The sequence below is a fragment of the Apodemus sylvaticus genome, chromosome 9 (genome assembly GCF_947179515.1).
Source record: "Apodemus sylvaticus chromosome 9, mApoSyl1.1, whole genome shotgun sequence".
Taxonomy (NCBI): Eukaryota; Metazoa; Chordata; class Mammalia; order Rodentia; family Muridae; genus Apodemus; species Apodemus sylvaticus.
In genome coordinates, this window is record NC_067480.1 from 2,384,075 (window position 1) to 2,399,508 (window position 15,434).

The 15,434-nt window shown below is 41.7% G+C and overlaps 1 protein-coding gene and 1 pseudogene across 6 annotated transcripts in view; both read right to left on the reverse strand.

Moving 5' to 3' along the window:
• Positions 1–15,434, reverse strand: part of Lpin2 (lipin 2) — a 71,351-nt gene that overhangs the window by 12,858 nt on the left and 43,059 nt on the right. For all 6 annotated transcript variants that reach the window (XM_052192582.1, XM_052192583.1, XM_052192581.1 and 3 more), the window contains 5 exons: positions 8,207–8,314; positions 7,193–7,316; positions 6,012–6,351; positions 3,723–3,822; positions 146–333 (listed from right to left, as the gene is read on the reverse strand). In XM_052192582.1, coding sequence (XP_052048542.1) covers positions 146–333; positions 3,723–3,822; positions 6,012–6,351; positions 7,193–7,316; positions 8,207–8,314 — 860 coding nt within the window. The remainder of the gene's footprint in view (positions 1–145; positions 334–3,722; positions 3,823–6,011; positions 6,352–7,192; positions 7,317–8,206; positions 8,315–15,434) is intronic.
• On the reverse strand, positions 13,307–15,208 carry LOC127692340 (splicing factor U2AF 65 kDa subunit-like; annotated as a pseudogene).

Sequence of the window (15,434 nt, forward strand, 5' to 3'; positions counted from 1 at the left end):
CAGTCAAGAATTTAGACAACGTTCAATGTTTCCAAGTACATTTCTCATTATAATTCTTTCTCTTGCCAGTAACTTATTGAATTGAATCTGTGCAGAAGGACAGACTTTAAATCAATAGATGACCAGGCATGGCTGTCCAGCATACCTTTAGAAATCTCTCCATTCTCACTGAGGCCTCCACAGAGGGAAAGAGTTACATCAGGCAAGTCCATGGCAGAGTCTGAGAGGCACTCGGTTCCACTGTCTGCAGCTGCACTTCCCACAGACTGTGGGGACTGAGAACCAGAGAATGTGTCAGACTCAGGCCACTGCCTGGAACCTGGATCCGTGTCACTGTGGCAAAGGGAAGGGAAGGAGAAAGAAGTGTTTATTCTATCATGACTTCTTATACTTTTGGCTTAGTGTATGGTCCTCTAGGATTTCAAATCAAACAGCTTATCCTAAGATGAATAGACAGAAAATCGAATATAACTTCTGAGATGTATGAGGGCATGATGCATGCATGTAAGTGTGGCATGGCATAACACACACACACCACCCACCACCACACGCACCCACACTCACACCCACACAGGGAGGTGCAGAGCATGATGTCAGGCAGGTGTCTTCCTCCATCTCTCAGGCTCACTGGCCCGCAAACACGTGCCTTCCTGAGTTGCAGGCTCGCCCTCTCGGCCAGGCTGGTCAACAAGAGAGCACCAGATCTCTCTACCTGTCTCCATCACCTTATGCTGGAGTTACAGGCAAATGAAGCAGCCACACCTTTCTTTGTGTGTGTACTGACAATTTGAACTCAGGGCTTATGTTATCACAGGTAAGCACTCTAACCTACACCAAGCTATATTCCCAGTAACCCCGTTTTACACATTTATAAAGTAGTGTCTAAAAATCGCATCATAAATGACATTAATACGAATCTGAATACAAAAAAATTAACTGTGAATGTAGAAAGCACTTCACAATGGTGCTGGACTTTCAACTGGGGCCTTCCTGACTGTAATTATAGGAGAAGTTTAAAGTACTAACTTAAATTGCCATTATGAAATAACAGGACAGTTAAGAAAAATCTGACATTTGGAAGTGCTTTGATCTTGCATTCCAGGAAAAAGTCATGGTAATATGCAGTCTGGAGAAAATTACTAGGTCAAGGCTGTATTCTTAAATCAAGCTGCTCCCCTCAACAACTTAATACACTCTAAAACTAAGCTAATTTAAAAGCAGGAATTACTCAAGAAAAAGTACACAGAAGGCTTGGCTATCAGGAAAATGCAGACTGTCATTGCAGCACTGACCTCACTATTATTTTCTAGACAAGGCACATAAAGTTTAGTGCTAGAGGGCCAGTGCATTAGAAACATTTTGGTTTGAACATAAATAAGGAAATGGAATATTGTAGCTCTTACTCACAGCCATTAACTATTTTAAACTTCAGTCAATATTTAGTATAATATTTGATATGTTCAGATTTTTCCTAGAAGTCAGGGGAAAATTTTTAATACTGGGAATTGAACTCAGGACTCTAAGCAGGCATTTGGCTACTAAATCATATCCCTAACACAAGAAGGCAGGATTCTTAAAAGTTTTATTAAAGCAAGACAAAGCATGACACATCTGGGTGAGAGCCATATGAACTTTGGAAAGAAACAAAAAAACAAACCTAATAGTGGAGTTGTAGGTGGCAGCAGTGCAGATATGCAGACAAGTTCAGACTAGGGAGGAGTTTTAGGTTTGGGGAAATTGTCTCTTAACTGTAATGTACACCTCCAAATGGACATGAAACGAATGGACAAATTGTCTCTTCATTAAAAAGGGTTGTTAGAGAGGCGTGCTCAGTGAGAGGGCAGAGCAGAAAACCCATGCAGGGAGGGGCAGAGAGGCAACACCACACTTAGAAGAGAACAGAAGATGGCTGTGCACTGTCTTTCCTGGGCTCCTGAGATAGAAGAACTCCTGTGTGGGGTGGGGACCCCACCAACTCCAGTGCTGGAACGCTCTCCCCAAGCTTTATCAGTTGCAGCAGCTGGAGTCATCCAACGGTAACATGTCAACACGGGGATGCCATCTGACTCAGCAAGCTACCAAACCCACAGGGATGATGGGACACGTGTAAGAGTTTGGCCGTATAAACTATGACAATTTAGTAACACAGAGGGTGACAAGCAAGACACAGCACAATTATGACATGCCTCAGTAGTCAGTCCTCAAGCTAAGTGTGGCTAGTGAACAGACAGTAACCTTAATCAGTAAAATTATTACCAAGTACAGTGATATTCCACTGTCTTAGTGATTATTCCCATCCTGCCCCATTTCTTTTTGAGACCAGGTTTCTCTCTCATATAGTTTTGTACGGCAATTCTGAAACTGGATTTGTAGACCAGGCTGGCCTCTAACTCAGTTACAGAGAGCTATCAATTTTTGCTTCCCAAGCACTGAATTAAAGGTATGTGCCACCATGCATGTCTGGCCTTAGTCATGGTCTATTCCTTATTGTGAAAGTAAAGTAAAAGGGTCAGGAAATATGAGACAAAGTCACAAATCTTTCTCTCTCCCCCTCTCCCCCTCCTGCCTTTCTGTTTTGTTTTTGAGACAGGGTTTCTATGTGTAGCCTTGGCTGTCCTGAGTTTGCTCTGTAGACCAGTCTGGCCTCAAACCCAGATATCCACCTGCCTCCACCTCCCAAGTGTCAGAATTAAAGCTGTGTGTCACTACTGGCAGGCTTGAGAAAGTCATAATTCTAATAGATTACATTTGATTTTTTTCCAACCTTAAAAAACTGGAGCAATTTTGATTCTTCCATCTTTTAAAAGCCATTTTTCAAATGAAGTATGTATTTTAAAATAAGGTATTAAGTTAGGAAGGAACTTTAAGAACCTCCCAAAAATACATGTTAAAAAATATATTTATGTATTCTGAGTAAAAATGAAGTATGTCTTCCCAATAACTTATTTAAAAAAATATAGTTGTGTATAAGGCTCAGTAGATTCTTCCTGAGAATAGTTTTATAACCAGTGTATGACAAAGTAATTCCTCTAAGGTTAAAAGAACCTGGGAAGACAATCAATGTATACTGCTTGAGGGTCATGGTCATGCTGCTTTAAAATAGTGAGGGATGGGTACAATGGTGCTGTGCCTGGGCAGAACTGTGTGCAACATGAGGGCGAGGACACAGGGTCCCCGGAATGAAGCCTTATATGACTAGGTTCACAAATGGCTTCACACTCTTCAAAAGAGTGGAGAAAGCCTTTGTATAATGCTTGCAAACAGAGATGTGCTATTTTAAAATACACAATTACATAAAACAAATGCCAAAAACTTCCCTCAAGCATAGTCAGTTTGTTATTAACAACTGCAAAGAGCACACTAAACTAGGGCTACAAGATGGCTGTCTGTGAGAGCCTAACAGCCTAAGTTTGATCCCTGGAACCCAAATGGTATAAAGAATCAACTGAGTTCTCTGTCCTCTGCACAGGGGCACAGGGATACACACACACACACACACACACACAGATGATGTGGGGGATTAAATTCTAAAGTCAAATATTTTTATATGTTTTCATAAAAAAGTAATACTTTGAAGTCACTATAGCTAAAACAGCACACACTATTTATGAACTTCTCCAAACCAGAAGCAATAAGCAGATTTGGCTAAAAGAAAATCACTCTGTTCCTCTTGCTCAGAGTATCTCAAGCTGTTCACTCCTCAACACACTAGGATACACCACCTTTTAGGGAAATAGAGAGCTGCCACTTCAGGCTCAAGAGCCTTTAAGTCATCAAGGTAAATGTCATCAGGCCCCTGGTGCTGGCTTCTTTTGTGAACACCTGTTAATTTAAAATAAAAAAAACAAAAAGAAAAACATACAGAGGTAAGAATTTATTCTCTACTTACAATTCTGTAAAATAAAGTTTTCTAAGCAAGATGGACCACTATTTGCCTAACACAAGGCCCCAGGATCAGACCCTATCCTGTTTTCTACCTTGTCCTGGACTGTGCTCACTGTGTGTGTGTGTGTGTATGTGTGTGTGTGTGTGTGTAACAGTACTGTAGCTATATGGAGAACATTCTTAGGTGGCATATCCTAGGGTACTTAAGAGTAAATGTCACAATGTCTAGAACTTGCTTTCTGTTTTTAAGTCAAGAGATGGCAGAGATACAGCTGTGCACTGTACCACATAATGACACTTTAGTGGATAAAAAGACAATGGTGGTCCCAAAATACTATAATGCACCTGGAAATGTCTGCCACCTAGTGACACTTGGCAACTATAGCATCTTAGGACGACATGTTTGTGATGGTGGTGGTGTAATAACAGCTATGGTACTGTTACTCCTATGTTAGTATGTATACCTAATTATGTACAGAATATCTTGATGATAACAGTGACTTATTTATATATTTATCACTTATAACTATTTTAGGGCATACTCCCATCTGCCTACCGATATAATGGTGTGCCATTCTATACTGGCAACAGCATCATTTCATGTTCCCTGTGTCTCCCAATTGCAACAAGAAGCCAGGTCAATTGATTTATATGGTATAAAAACACTATAATGTTCACACAATACTTAACTGCCCAAGGACATACTTCTTAGACAATATCCCTGCCATTAAGTGAACCACAGAATGTATAAAACTTCCATAATCACGTTTGGGGGGAAGTGGAAAAAATAAAACCAGAAATGGTAGGAACCGTTCTGAGCTTCCATGTCTATAAATTGCTACACTATGTCCTATATCAAAACCAAGCATCTACCAAACAAGAATTGGTTACACCCCTTAACAGTTCTTAGAACAGAACAAACACTATGTAGATTTTGGTGAAAGCCACTGTCAGCTATGTGTCAGATTTGGCCACAAAAACCCTGAACAGCCAACACTCTTAGTTTGAACAACTTATTACTGAATAAGCCTGTATTGGTTTGTGATAATGGAATGTTTGATTTTTTTTTCTTCCTTCAAAGTGAAGCAGTTATTCAGCTAAATATGACAGGGGGAGATCATATACATATATATAGACTCCAAGCTAGCATTCAGAGTGTGTAGTTTCTGGATCTCATTGGGTAACTGTATCTTTTAGCAACAAGTCTGATCTAACACAACTGATATAGAGTAAGTGGTTGTGACAAGAGCTGGACTGCTCAGTCTGCATACCAGTTTAGGAGGAAAATTACTGAAAGAAAGCACTAATAATTAGTGGACACTTAAATAGTATTTTTATTTTAGGTGTATGCATGTTTTGCTTGATATATGGCTGTGTGCCTGGTGCCCACAGAGGCCAGAAGAGGGCACTGGATCCCCCTGGAACTGGAATCATAGTCATGAGCTGTCAAGTGAATACTGGGAATCAAGCCTGGGTCCTCTAGAAACAAAGCCATTGCTCTTAACCATTAGATTCATCTCTCTATCCCCTAGTAGACATTTGTTCTTAAACCATACAAAACCTACAAAAGATTTAATTTTGCTTCAGTTAAGCAGATGTCTGAGAAAACAACTTTTCCTCTGTTCTATTTGTATTTCTATTTAAGCAAAAGGTCATTTAAGATTTCATTCACTACCATTCTTAGTTAATAATTCAAGACAGCACATGACTCTTGGTAGGACCTTAATGTAAAAGCACAGCACAAATACTTAGTATGCTTGGGGAAGACATGTATGGTTTCTTCATGTCGACAATGGTAGTCACTGTGCTCATCAATGGGTTGGAACTCATTCATTTACTTCTTACTAAATACTTCTTAAAAGTCTCCTGGGTGTTGATTTGGAAGACCAAAACAAAAGCATGGTAGTCTTTTTTTGGTGGAAATTTAGAGAGCAAGAGAAGCCACAATGGATAAGTCATGAAATTTGGGACAGGTTCTGACTGGAGAGCAAAACCACAAAGGGCTATCACATGGTACTTAAAACACTGAGACAAATACCATCTACACTGATGGGTTATCGCATAGTACTTAAAACATTGAAACAACATGCCATCTACACTGATGGTATGTGATGTCAGGCAATTACCTTTCTTCTTTGTTGGTGAGTCTATTTTAGCAGCTGGTTTGGGTTCTGAGGGAACCTCTGCTGATGGGCTGGGAGCAGGGTCTGCATCTAATAGAGATGAAATCTGAGGTGCTTCAAGAGGTGGATTGGGAAGTTCAGTAGAAGCTGCATCACTCAGTTGCTTACACAGGGCTCTAGGTTTGGGTTTCACTATGGTACAGCTAGTATCTTCAACAGTAGCATCCTTCTCAACTTCTCTTATGAGGCTGTCTTCACTGGGAATTACCCTAAAATGAGTGTTCTCTGATGGCATAATTGTAGCTGTCCTTGGATGATAGTCATATCGTTCTCTTTTGGTGACCTGCAAAGGTAAATTGTTTAAAAAAACTAACTTCAAATATATTTGTTATGGTTAATTTTATATATGGTAATAGATTCATTAGATTTCTGTGTGTGAAACAGGACACAATTTGGCAAAATAACTATATTTTGTTCAATGTCATAATGTTTATAAGAGTTACATTCAAAACTATAATCATCAGAGTCACACACTGGGGAAAACTGTATAGACGGTTTTCAGAGTCTAAGACAGAGAATGCTCATCTTGAGAGAAACAGCTCACAGTATGTGTACATGGGAACCTCGTCATACTACATGATCCCAGTGCTCCTTAAAGCAGTCAATCAAAACCAAGTACATTTATGTTTTAGCAAAACTGAATTCAACAGAAGATCTAAATCATTCCACAAAACGGATCCTTCAGTTGATTATTCTTTCAGTGTGAACAGCTGAAAAGTTTTATGAACTGTCTCCTGCTGGGGACAGAACCAATGTCTTGAGTACGGAAGGCAAACCTTTACCAACTAAGCTATGTCACACCACCCTACCTTTAGTTATTAAGATTTCAGTGTGGAAACTCTAATTTCCTTTAGGTATCTTTAAATTTTTTCTATGTTTATTTGTAATCAACATTATTTGTTAGGCAGAAACACAAAAGATACTGGATTACTTGAGTTACAAGTAAATGTACAGTGGGAATGTTATGAAAATATTAATTTTTATTTACTTTTTAAAATACTTTTTCAACCACAAGAGGGCAATGCCATCATAATCCTGAGTTCAGTAAGAACTGTCTTCCTTCATTTAATGGAGGAAAATACTCTTTACTAATATTTAGTCAGTCTTTCCCATGAGCCCCATACCTTGGTGGACTCTGGAAACCCACCCCACGTCCACTCCATGTGCGACTCAGATCTAAGGAGGCTCTCGGATGGCTTCACCTCTAGCTCCGAGTCACTCTTGGGGCACACCGCCTGTGGATAAGTACTGCAAACACAAGAACAATGGGAAGCCAGGCTTCAGTCTAGGTGAGCCTCACAGAGCACAGAAAAGCATGGTCGGCTTGAGTATGTCAGCTGCTAGCACGCACATTCCCCTGAGGGAAACATCAAGTACCAATTCCACTCGAGTTCTTTAATGAAATACAAATGCCAGTTAGGACTGTTAAGGGCTTCACAGGCCCTCTGTAGACTCTTCACGGTATGTATTATTAAATTCTCAGAGGAAACCAATGATACAGGCAATTTGGTAAGACAAAAAACACACAGGAAGGTGGTCTCAACAGTCAGTCAGTATGGGACCTTGTAAATGGCTCAGTGGTAAAGAGCTGGAGGACCCAGGTTCCCAGCAACCCCATGGCTGCTCACAGTTGTCTGCAACGTCTACAGTCACCTGCAATCACAATGTCCTAGGGGATCTGACTTTCTCTTCTATGGCTTCTGTGAGCACCAGGCATGCACATAGTATATAGACATATATGCAGACAAAATGTCCTTACACATAAAACACATAAATTAAAAAAATTTAAATCTAAAGGTTTGATCACAGATATAAAAGTATGGCCACACATTCTCTCACTGTGTTATGACACCAAAGGCCTAGAATTTAATGGTATGTATGCAAATTCTAGGTTGATTATTCAAATTTACAACTGGTAAGCGCCATTAGAATAAGATTAAATTTAGGAACAACATGGTTGTTGAAAATCAGTTTATATTCATGTTAAATTTTACCTAATGATTACTCTATTACACAAATAGAAAGTGGTATCACTATCAAACAACATAAAAGGTACTGATAAGCCTCCCCTTTCCCTTAAGGGAAATTTCAAGGGAAATTTTTTTTTAAGGGAAAACAGAAATTTCAAGGATACTCACGTTTCTAATGGGGACCAATCTCCATCAGATAAGGGGTAGTTATCCCCAGAATGGAATAGTGGAGGCTCCTTGTAGTCTTCTTCCTTTAAGGAAGCATTTGAAGATCCTCTACCAAAAAGGAAAACAAAGCAAAAACCAGTAAGGCAGGAATGATATGCACGCTTTAAATACTCTCCACTAAGTCGATGTAAAAAATATGGTTGTTCAGTCAGAATGGCTAAGGTCAAAAACTCAGAAGACAGCAGGTGTTGGCGAGGATGTGGAGAAAGAGGAACACTCCTCCACTGCTGGTGGGGCTGTAAGATGGTACAACCACTTTGGAAATCAGTCTGGCGGTTCCTCAGAAAACTGGACATGACACTTTCAGTGGACCCTGCTATACCTCTCCTGGACATATACACAAAGGATTCCCCGGCATGCAATAAAGACACATGCTCCATTATGTTCATAGCAGCCTTATTTATAATAGCTAGAAGCTGGAAAGAACCCAGATGTCCCTCAAAGGAGGAATAGATACAGAAAATGTGGTATATTTACACAATGGAATACTACTCAGCAATTAGAAACAATGAATTCACAAAATTTTTAGGCAAATGGTTTGATCTGGAAAATATCATCCTAAGTGAGGTAACCCATTCACAAAAGAATACACATGGAATGCAATCTCTGATAAGTGGATATTAATTAGCCCAGAAGCTCTGAATACCCAAGGCACAAATTGTATAACAAATGACTCCCATGAAAAAGTATGGAAAGGGTCCTGATCCTGGAAAGGATTGATCTAGCGTTGGAGGGGACAACATCAGGACAGAGAAAAAGGAGAGGGGTGATTGGAGAATGGGTGGAGAGAAGGTTTATGGGACATATGGGGAGGGGGGATCTGGGAAAGGGGAAATCATTTGGAATGTAAACAAAGAATATAGAAAATAAAAATATATTAAAAAAAATGGTTGTCACAACCTCAGCACAGTGTACTCAGTGGATGTCATTCATTCAGTTCTTCCAAATTTAAGGTAGCAAAATTTCACTGTAAATAGCAGGTAATCAAAGATCCAGAAGTTTAGTATAATAATTTGTTCAAGCTTTGGCTTCAGTTTTTATCTTTAGAGAATTAATTTAGCATGTGTCCGGTCTCCTTCAAAAGTCATGAGGAGGTTTACATGGAAGCATGTGGAAATTGCTGAAACCTCTGAACAGCACAAAGCACTGACTATACCGCAGGTTTAAGGGCTCTTCTAGGACGCTCAGCTCAATAGTGCATCGAATGTAAATCTTATAGAACACTAGTGTTCCGATAGTGTACTGAATATAATCAGAATCACATCACTTACTCTGTAGGGCTGAGAGCAGAGAGAGAAAACTGCTGCTTCTTTTTCAGCATTACTTCCCTTGTTGTAATATACTTTTTATTACTTTAACCATACAGATAAAATCATGTAAGATAAATATAAATGTATGTATCTTTTAAGATCTTCCTGTTACAAGTTCTTCCCTCAATGGAAACTTACATACAATCTCACTCAAGGGGGGGTGGGGGAGTGGGAAACATACCTAAGCAGACATTAGGAACCAATCATTATCTAATAAAAATGAATCAAACTAAACTTTCCCTAAAGAAAGGGAAAATTACATCTGGGGACACAACTTAGTACGTGGGTTCAATTCCCACTGCTCATATAAAGGACAGCTTACAACCACGTACAACTACAGCTTCAGGGACTCTGATGTCTTCTTCTGACCTCCATAGGCACCAGGCATGCATGTGGTGCAGAGACATACACAGAGGCAAAACACCCATACATATATACTAAAGAAGTAAAATTTAAAAAACAAAAGGGGTTAAATAAATCAAGTCAAATTTGGTGGCATATACCTTTAATCCCAGCACTTGGGAGATAGAAGGCAGATCTCTGTGAGTTCTAGGTCAGCATAGTCTTTATAGTGAATTCCAGACCAGATAGGGTTACATAATGAGGCCTTATCTCAAAATAAAATAAATCTGTGAACACAAATGCCTATAGATTGTATTTCAATTTAAAAAACAACTCAGCCCAAATTATAGGCACTTAAAGTTACTCCAAGCAAAACAAGGCTTCTCTGCTGTGTGAGAAGGAAGGAGAGCAAGGCAGGGACACTGTGACTCAGTGGTTCTTTGAATACTTACACTCGCCACAGAAACAAGCCCCAGGTAGTCTCCAGAGGTCTCTTACTGATGGGGCCTGACCCACGCAGCTTTCAGTTACAGCTATTCTTAGGGACAAGTCCTAGGCTCCCTGAACTCAGCTCCTACATTCCACTTCCAAAGGAAGACTGCTGTAGTGAATTAAATGTTCAGTTCTTTCTGGTGGCCTGTTCCTGGTTCTTTAGTTTTGCTGTTGGTTGGTGGGGTGCTAAAATACTTCCAGTAGTGGCATGGAAATGTGCTATGTATTTGGGGTATGTGGTAGTTAGAATAAAAATGGCCCTATAGGCCCATAGGGAGTCACACTATTAGGAGGTGTGACCTTGTCAGAAGTGTGTCACAGGGGGTAGGCTTGCTCAGTGGGTAACTCTTTTCCTGCTGTCTACTGATCTGGATACACAACTCTCAGCTACCTCTCCAGCACCATGTCTGGCTGCAGGCCACCATGCTTCCCACTATGACAAAAATGGACTAAACCTCTGAACTGTGAGACAGCCCCAATTAAATGTTTTTCTTTATAAGACTTGCCATGGCTGCAATGTCTCTTCACAGCAACAGAAACCCTAAGACAGGGTAAGTTTTGGAAATCTTTTATATGTACATATTCAAAACTGTACTAGAATATCATCCAATTTGAAAAGCTTCTTCCCTTAAAGGTTTGTACTAAATTCAATGTTCCAAATTTTTTTTAAAAAAGCACAATTATATATATTACAAAAGACTCCATAATGGTAGTAATTATGTTATTGGTTAATATATTTACTATACTCTTATTTATGTTTAAAGCACCCATACTTGTAAAAAGTATACTGTTTTATACACAGTATGCCATCTACCAGCAGCTACCTCATGTATCTTATATTTCTATGTCTCTTGACTCAAGAGACCATAGTGAAATATCAGACTCTATACTCAGTCTGTTCGGCTGGGTTGCCCAAAGGGCCTCTGGAGATGGTATTCTGGAAGATATTCATGTCTCTGATATCATGCTAACCTAGTCTAGACTACAAACAAGTATTTGGGGTACCTTTAGGAAGCCTCAAAAACACAGCTGCCCAGACTTCACACTGGCCAGGCCGTGATGTCCAGCCACATCAAGCTACAAGAACATGTGACTGAGGCTCTGTGCAGGGCCAGGAGTTCACACTCCCTGGCCACTGGAAGGTTCCCATTTAAATGAAGTCAAGCTTCAGCAGTTGAATTCGGAGGCTGTGGAGGGCATGGCCAGTGGCTGTGGACTGAGTACATCCCAACCGTGGTACTCTGAGCCTCCACTGTGGTCATCACCACTCACCATGTTCATGATGAAGGGCAGTTCTATAGCATTCAAGGCTGTGTCAGCCTCTCTGTTACTGCATTTCTCAGAACACATCCCATGGCCAAGCAGCATGTGGCTGCAGCTCAGTCTTTCTGGAGCTTCAGAAGAAGACTGTACAACACAACTCTCACAGACCAGGCACCACTGAGGTTATAATACTTCCTGAATTCACTCCGGCAGCTATCTAATTCTTACTGTCTGATTTCTGTTAGATGCATAATTAAACAGATTTTTGTTCTAAGGAAATTTCAGGGGGAAATCCTCCAAAGGGTGACATTCACAGCTCACTAGCAACCCAAATGAATGAGCAGACCACTTAGCCCTGACTGCTACCAGAGGCCCAAGCTTACATATTCCATGATGCCTTCTTATCAAGCCAGTAGGTGCTGGCAACTATAGTAGCTATCACCCCATCAGGACCCAACAGATCTATCTGGTCATATGACATGGACCGACTGACACCATCTGTTTACCGAATTCCCTTAGAGTTGCAGCTCTTGTGTGTTTAGTAGAGGCTTTGTGTATGTCTTAGAAATATTGTCACTTCCTAAGCTAAAGCTGCTCACTTTTAGGGAATTCTAAAATTTGCTAATTTTAGGCTCTGGGGGCAAAAGCATCACATCAGACCGGTTTTAGAGGATCAAAAATTTTAGCTGCGAAAACATTTTCAGGACAAGCATAGAACAAGAATTAAAACACACATGTGGGTAACTGACGCGTGTATTTCACAGTTTTATAAAAACACATTTCTTGTCCACTGAAACACTTGACTATATATAGAACTTTAAAAGAGCTGTTCCCAGCAGTGAGATCTGGAAGCCTCACAGGTTTTTATGCTGGATGTAAATGGTCTTTCAGAGACTAGAAGCAGGAAAGAGACAAATCTTGAATAAGCAATGCCACATTTCTAAGCAGGTTAAATTCTTTGGGAATCAGCCTGGTCAGTGTTTTAATACTAACTGAAAGAATTCTATTCAGGACTTAGAGTTGTTATCAGTATAATTTACCCTGCTCTGTGCCTGACATATTCTCATATTCATTCTCATTCTCTCATTCTCTCTCTCTCATTCTCTCTCTCTCTCTCTAATACAACAAAATGTTTAATGAGCAAATTTGTATTAGCAAATATGAAACTGCCACAGAGAGAAGGAGCAGGACAGAGACCACAGGAGGACCAGAAGCCAGAGGATGGGAGCTGTGGTCCTGCAAAGGGAGAGGGCAGGGTGCTGAGGGCCAGACAACAAAATTTAAAACAGTTTGACCATAAAATATAAACATGCTATGTTCCTACCATGTGGGAAGATAGGAGGAAACAGTGTGAGGGATAAGAAGAGGCTGTTTGGGGAAGGGCTGTGGGGTGCTGACCGCCCTGCTGCACATACAGTCCCCATCCCAGCCTGCTCCCTGGGTCTGTGTGCACCTGTGTGCACTTGTCCAGTCCCCTTCCTGCCCTAACCCCCCAATCCCCTCCCCATAACTGCTACCATTCTAGCTGCTGCTGGCTGTCAGGCTGTCACTCCTCTACCCATCTTCTTCAGAGAGGAAAAAGGCAGGGGGATGGTCCCCAGCCAGCCCTGGCCCCACCCTCCCCCAGCCACCTCTACCAGAGGTGCTGATGGTGGTGAGAGTCCAGGTCACAGTATTTTGTGACCACCACACTCTGTTGGCGAACTTGCAGCTGGTTAGACCCTGCATGGCTTTTTGGCAGTCAAACAGAGAGATGAACTCCACAAATCTTTCTGCAGCCAGGCTCCTTGACACCGCCCATGGGGTGGGAGATTTCAATGGATTTGACCAGCCCACACTTGCTATACTCGTCTTATATGTTCTCCACAATCTCCTCACACTCCTCATCATCCAGGAGCTCCTTGGGCAGCACCATGTTCACGAGGCACAGGACCCGAGTTGGGTGACCGTCCATCTGCTTCTGAGAGCTCATTGGGCCGGCGCTTGAAAGGTCACAGGTGTCTGATGGTGCTCAGGAGGGAGGTCGCCAGCATGGCATTCTTGGCTCCTACACTCACCCTCTGGACAAGCAGCCTCTTGTCCCCTAGCTGCATCCCATTCAACCCCTCAATGGCCTGATCTGTGACACTGATGTCCACGTATTCACAGAAGGCATAGCCCTAAGAGAGCCCTGTAGCTCTATCCTTGACCAAATTGAAGGCCCTGAGAGGCCCAAAGGAGGTCAGCAGCTCTTTTACCTGGTCATCATTCAGGCAATTGTGCAGACCCCAGATGAACAGCTTGTGGGCAGTCTGGGACTACAGTGGATACAACTCCAGGCACAAACAGAGGGCTCTCTGACAGGCCAGGCAGTGGCTGGTAGTCATGAGGCCTTCGAATCTTCAATGACTGGCCCTGGAAGATGATCTATCAAAGGCTACGGCTTGGGTCATCTCATCTACTGACCTGAACTCCAAAAACAGCAAAATTCTTGTCCTGATTTATCTGCACAGCCAAGATTGGGTTGCCAGGGGCCTGAGTCAATTCCCCCTCTCCCCAAGCGCATCTGGGCATTGAAGAAGTCCATCATTGCCTCCACAGTGATGCCGGAAGGGATGTTGCCCATGTAGAGAAACCTGGCCTGTCTAGTCATCTGGCTCCCAACCATAGGCACCGGCATGGTCATGGTTGAGAGAAGGGCAGTGGCTGGAATCTGATCCGCAGCTTGCATGGCCTTGTACTGTATTAGGGTGATATGCTCAAAGCCAGGCATGTATCAGTATTTACCCATCTTCTTCTTCTCACAGCAGGGGGAGGGGGCATGAATCAATCCACTGTGCTCCCCTTTAGCATCTGGTCAAAGGTTTGCTTCGTTGACTCCTATCCTGAGAAGCACTGCGTTGGTTCTGGTTATGCTGATCTCGGCTACGGCTCCTGCACTTTCATCCTGGCTTCAAGAGTGACTGTGACTATGCTTCCCATGCAGGTGCTCCTTGTCCCGTTCTTGTTTATTCTCCTTGAGCTGCCGCTGGAGCTCATCTACGTCCAACATGCTCAGGCGGCTGTGCAGTTCTCTCCTCGCTGCTTGCCCACTCCTGCCTGACATATTCTCACCATTTCCCTTTTTTCTTCCTTCCAAGACAGAGTTTCTCTGCATAGTCCTGGCTATCCTGGGACTCACTCTATAGACTATGCTGGACTTGACCTCAGAGATCTGAGTGCCTGTGCCTCTCAAGTGTTGGGATTAAGGGTGTTCTCCACCCCACCTGGCCCACTATTTCCACCTTTAACTGCCTATGTTTTACAAATGTGTATGAGTGTTTGGCCTGCATACATGCCACTGTACCATCTGTGTGCCTGGTATCTATAGAAGTCAAGAGAAGTCATAGGATCTCCTGGAACTAAGTTGCAGATGGTTGTGTACTACCATGTGGGTGTTAACCAGACCTAGGTCCTCTGTAAGAGCAGTCGGTGAGTGCTCTTAACACCCTCCCCAAGTCAGCTCTCTAGCATTTTAACTGCTTATTTCTAACAGGTATTCTGAATTCTATCTCAGGTGAAATAACAACCTAACATATCCAACAGTATGAAAAGTAACTGTTACAACAGTGAATGATGTAAGAGGGATAGAAACAAATTCTGTTTAAAAGTTAAGAGTACTACCATATGTAAACTTCCAGGATTTATAATCAAGATCTCAAAATCATTGAGTTAAAAAGTTTACTAAAAAAGGGTTACCATTCAGAAAATAGTATAATACACTAATCATTTATTAATAACAG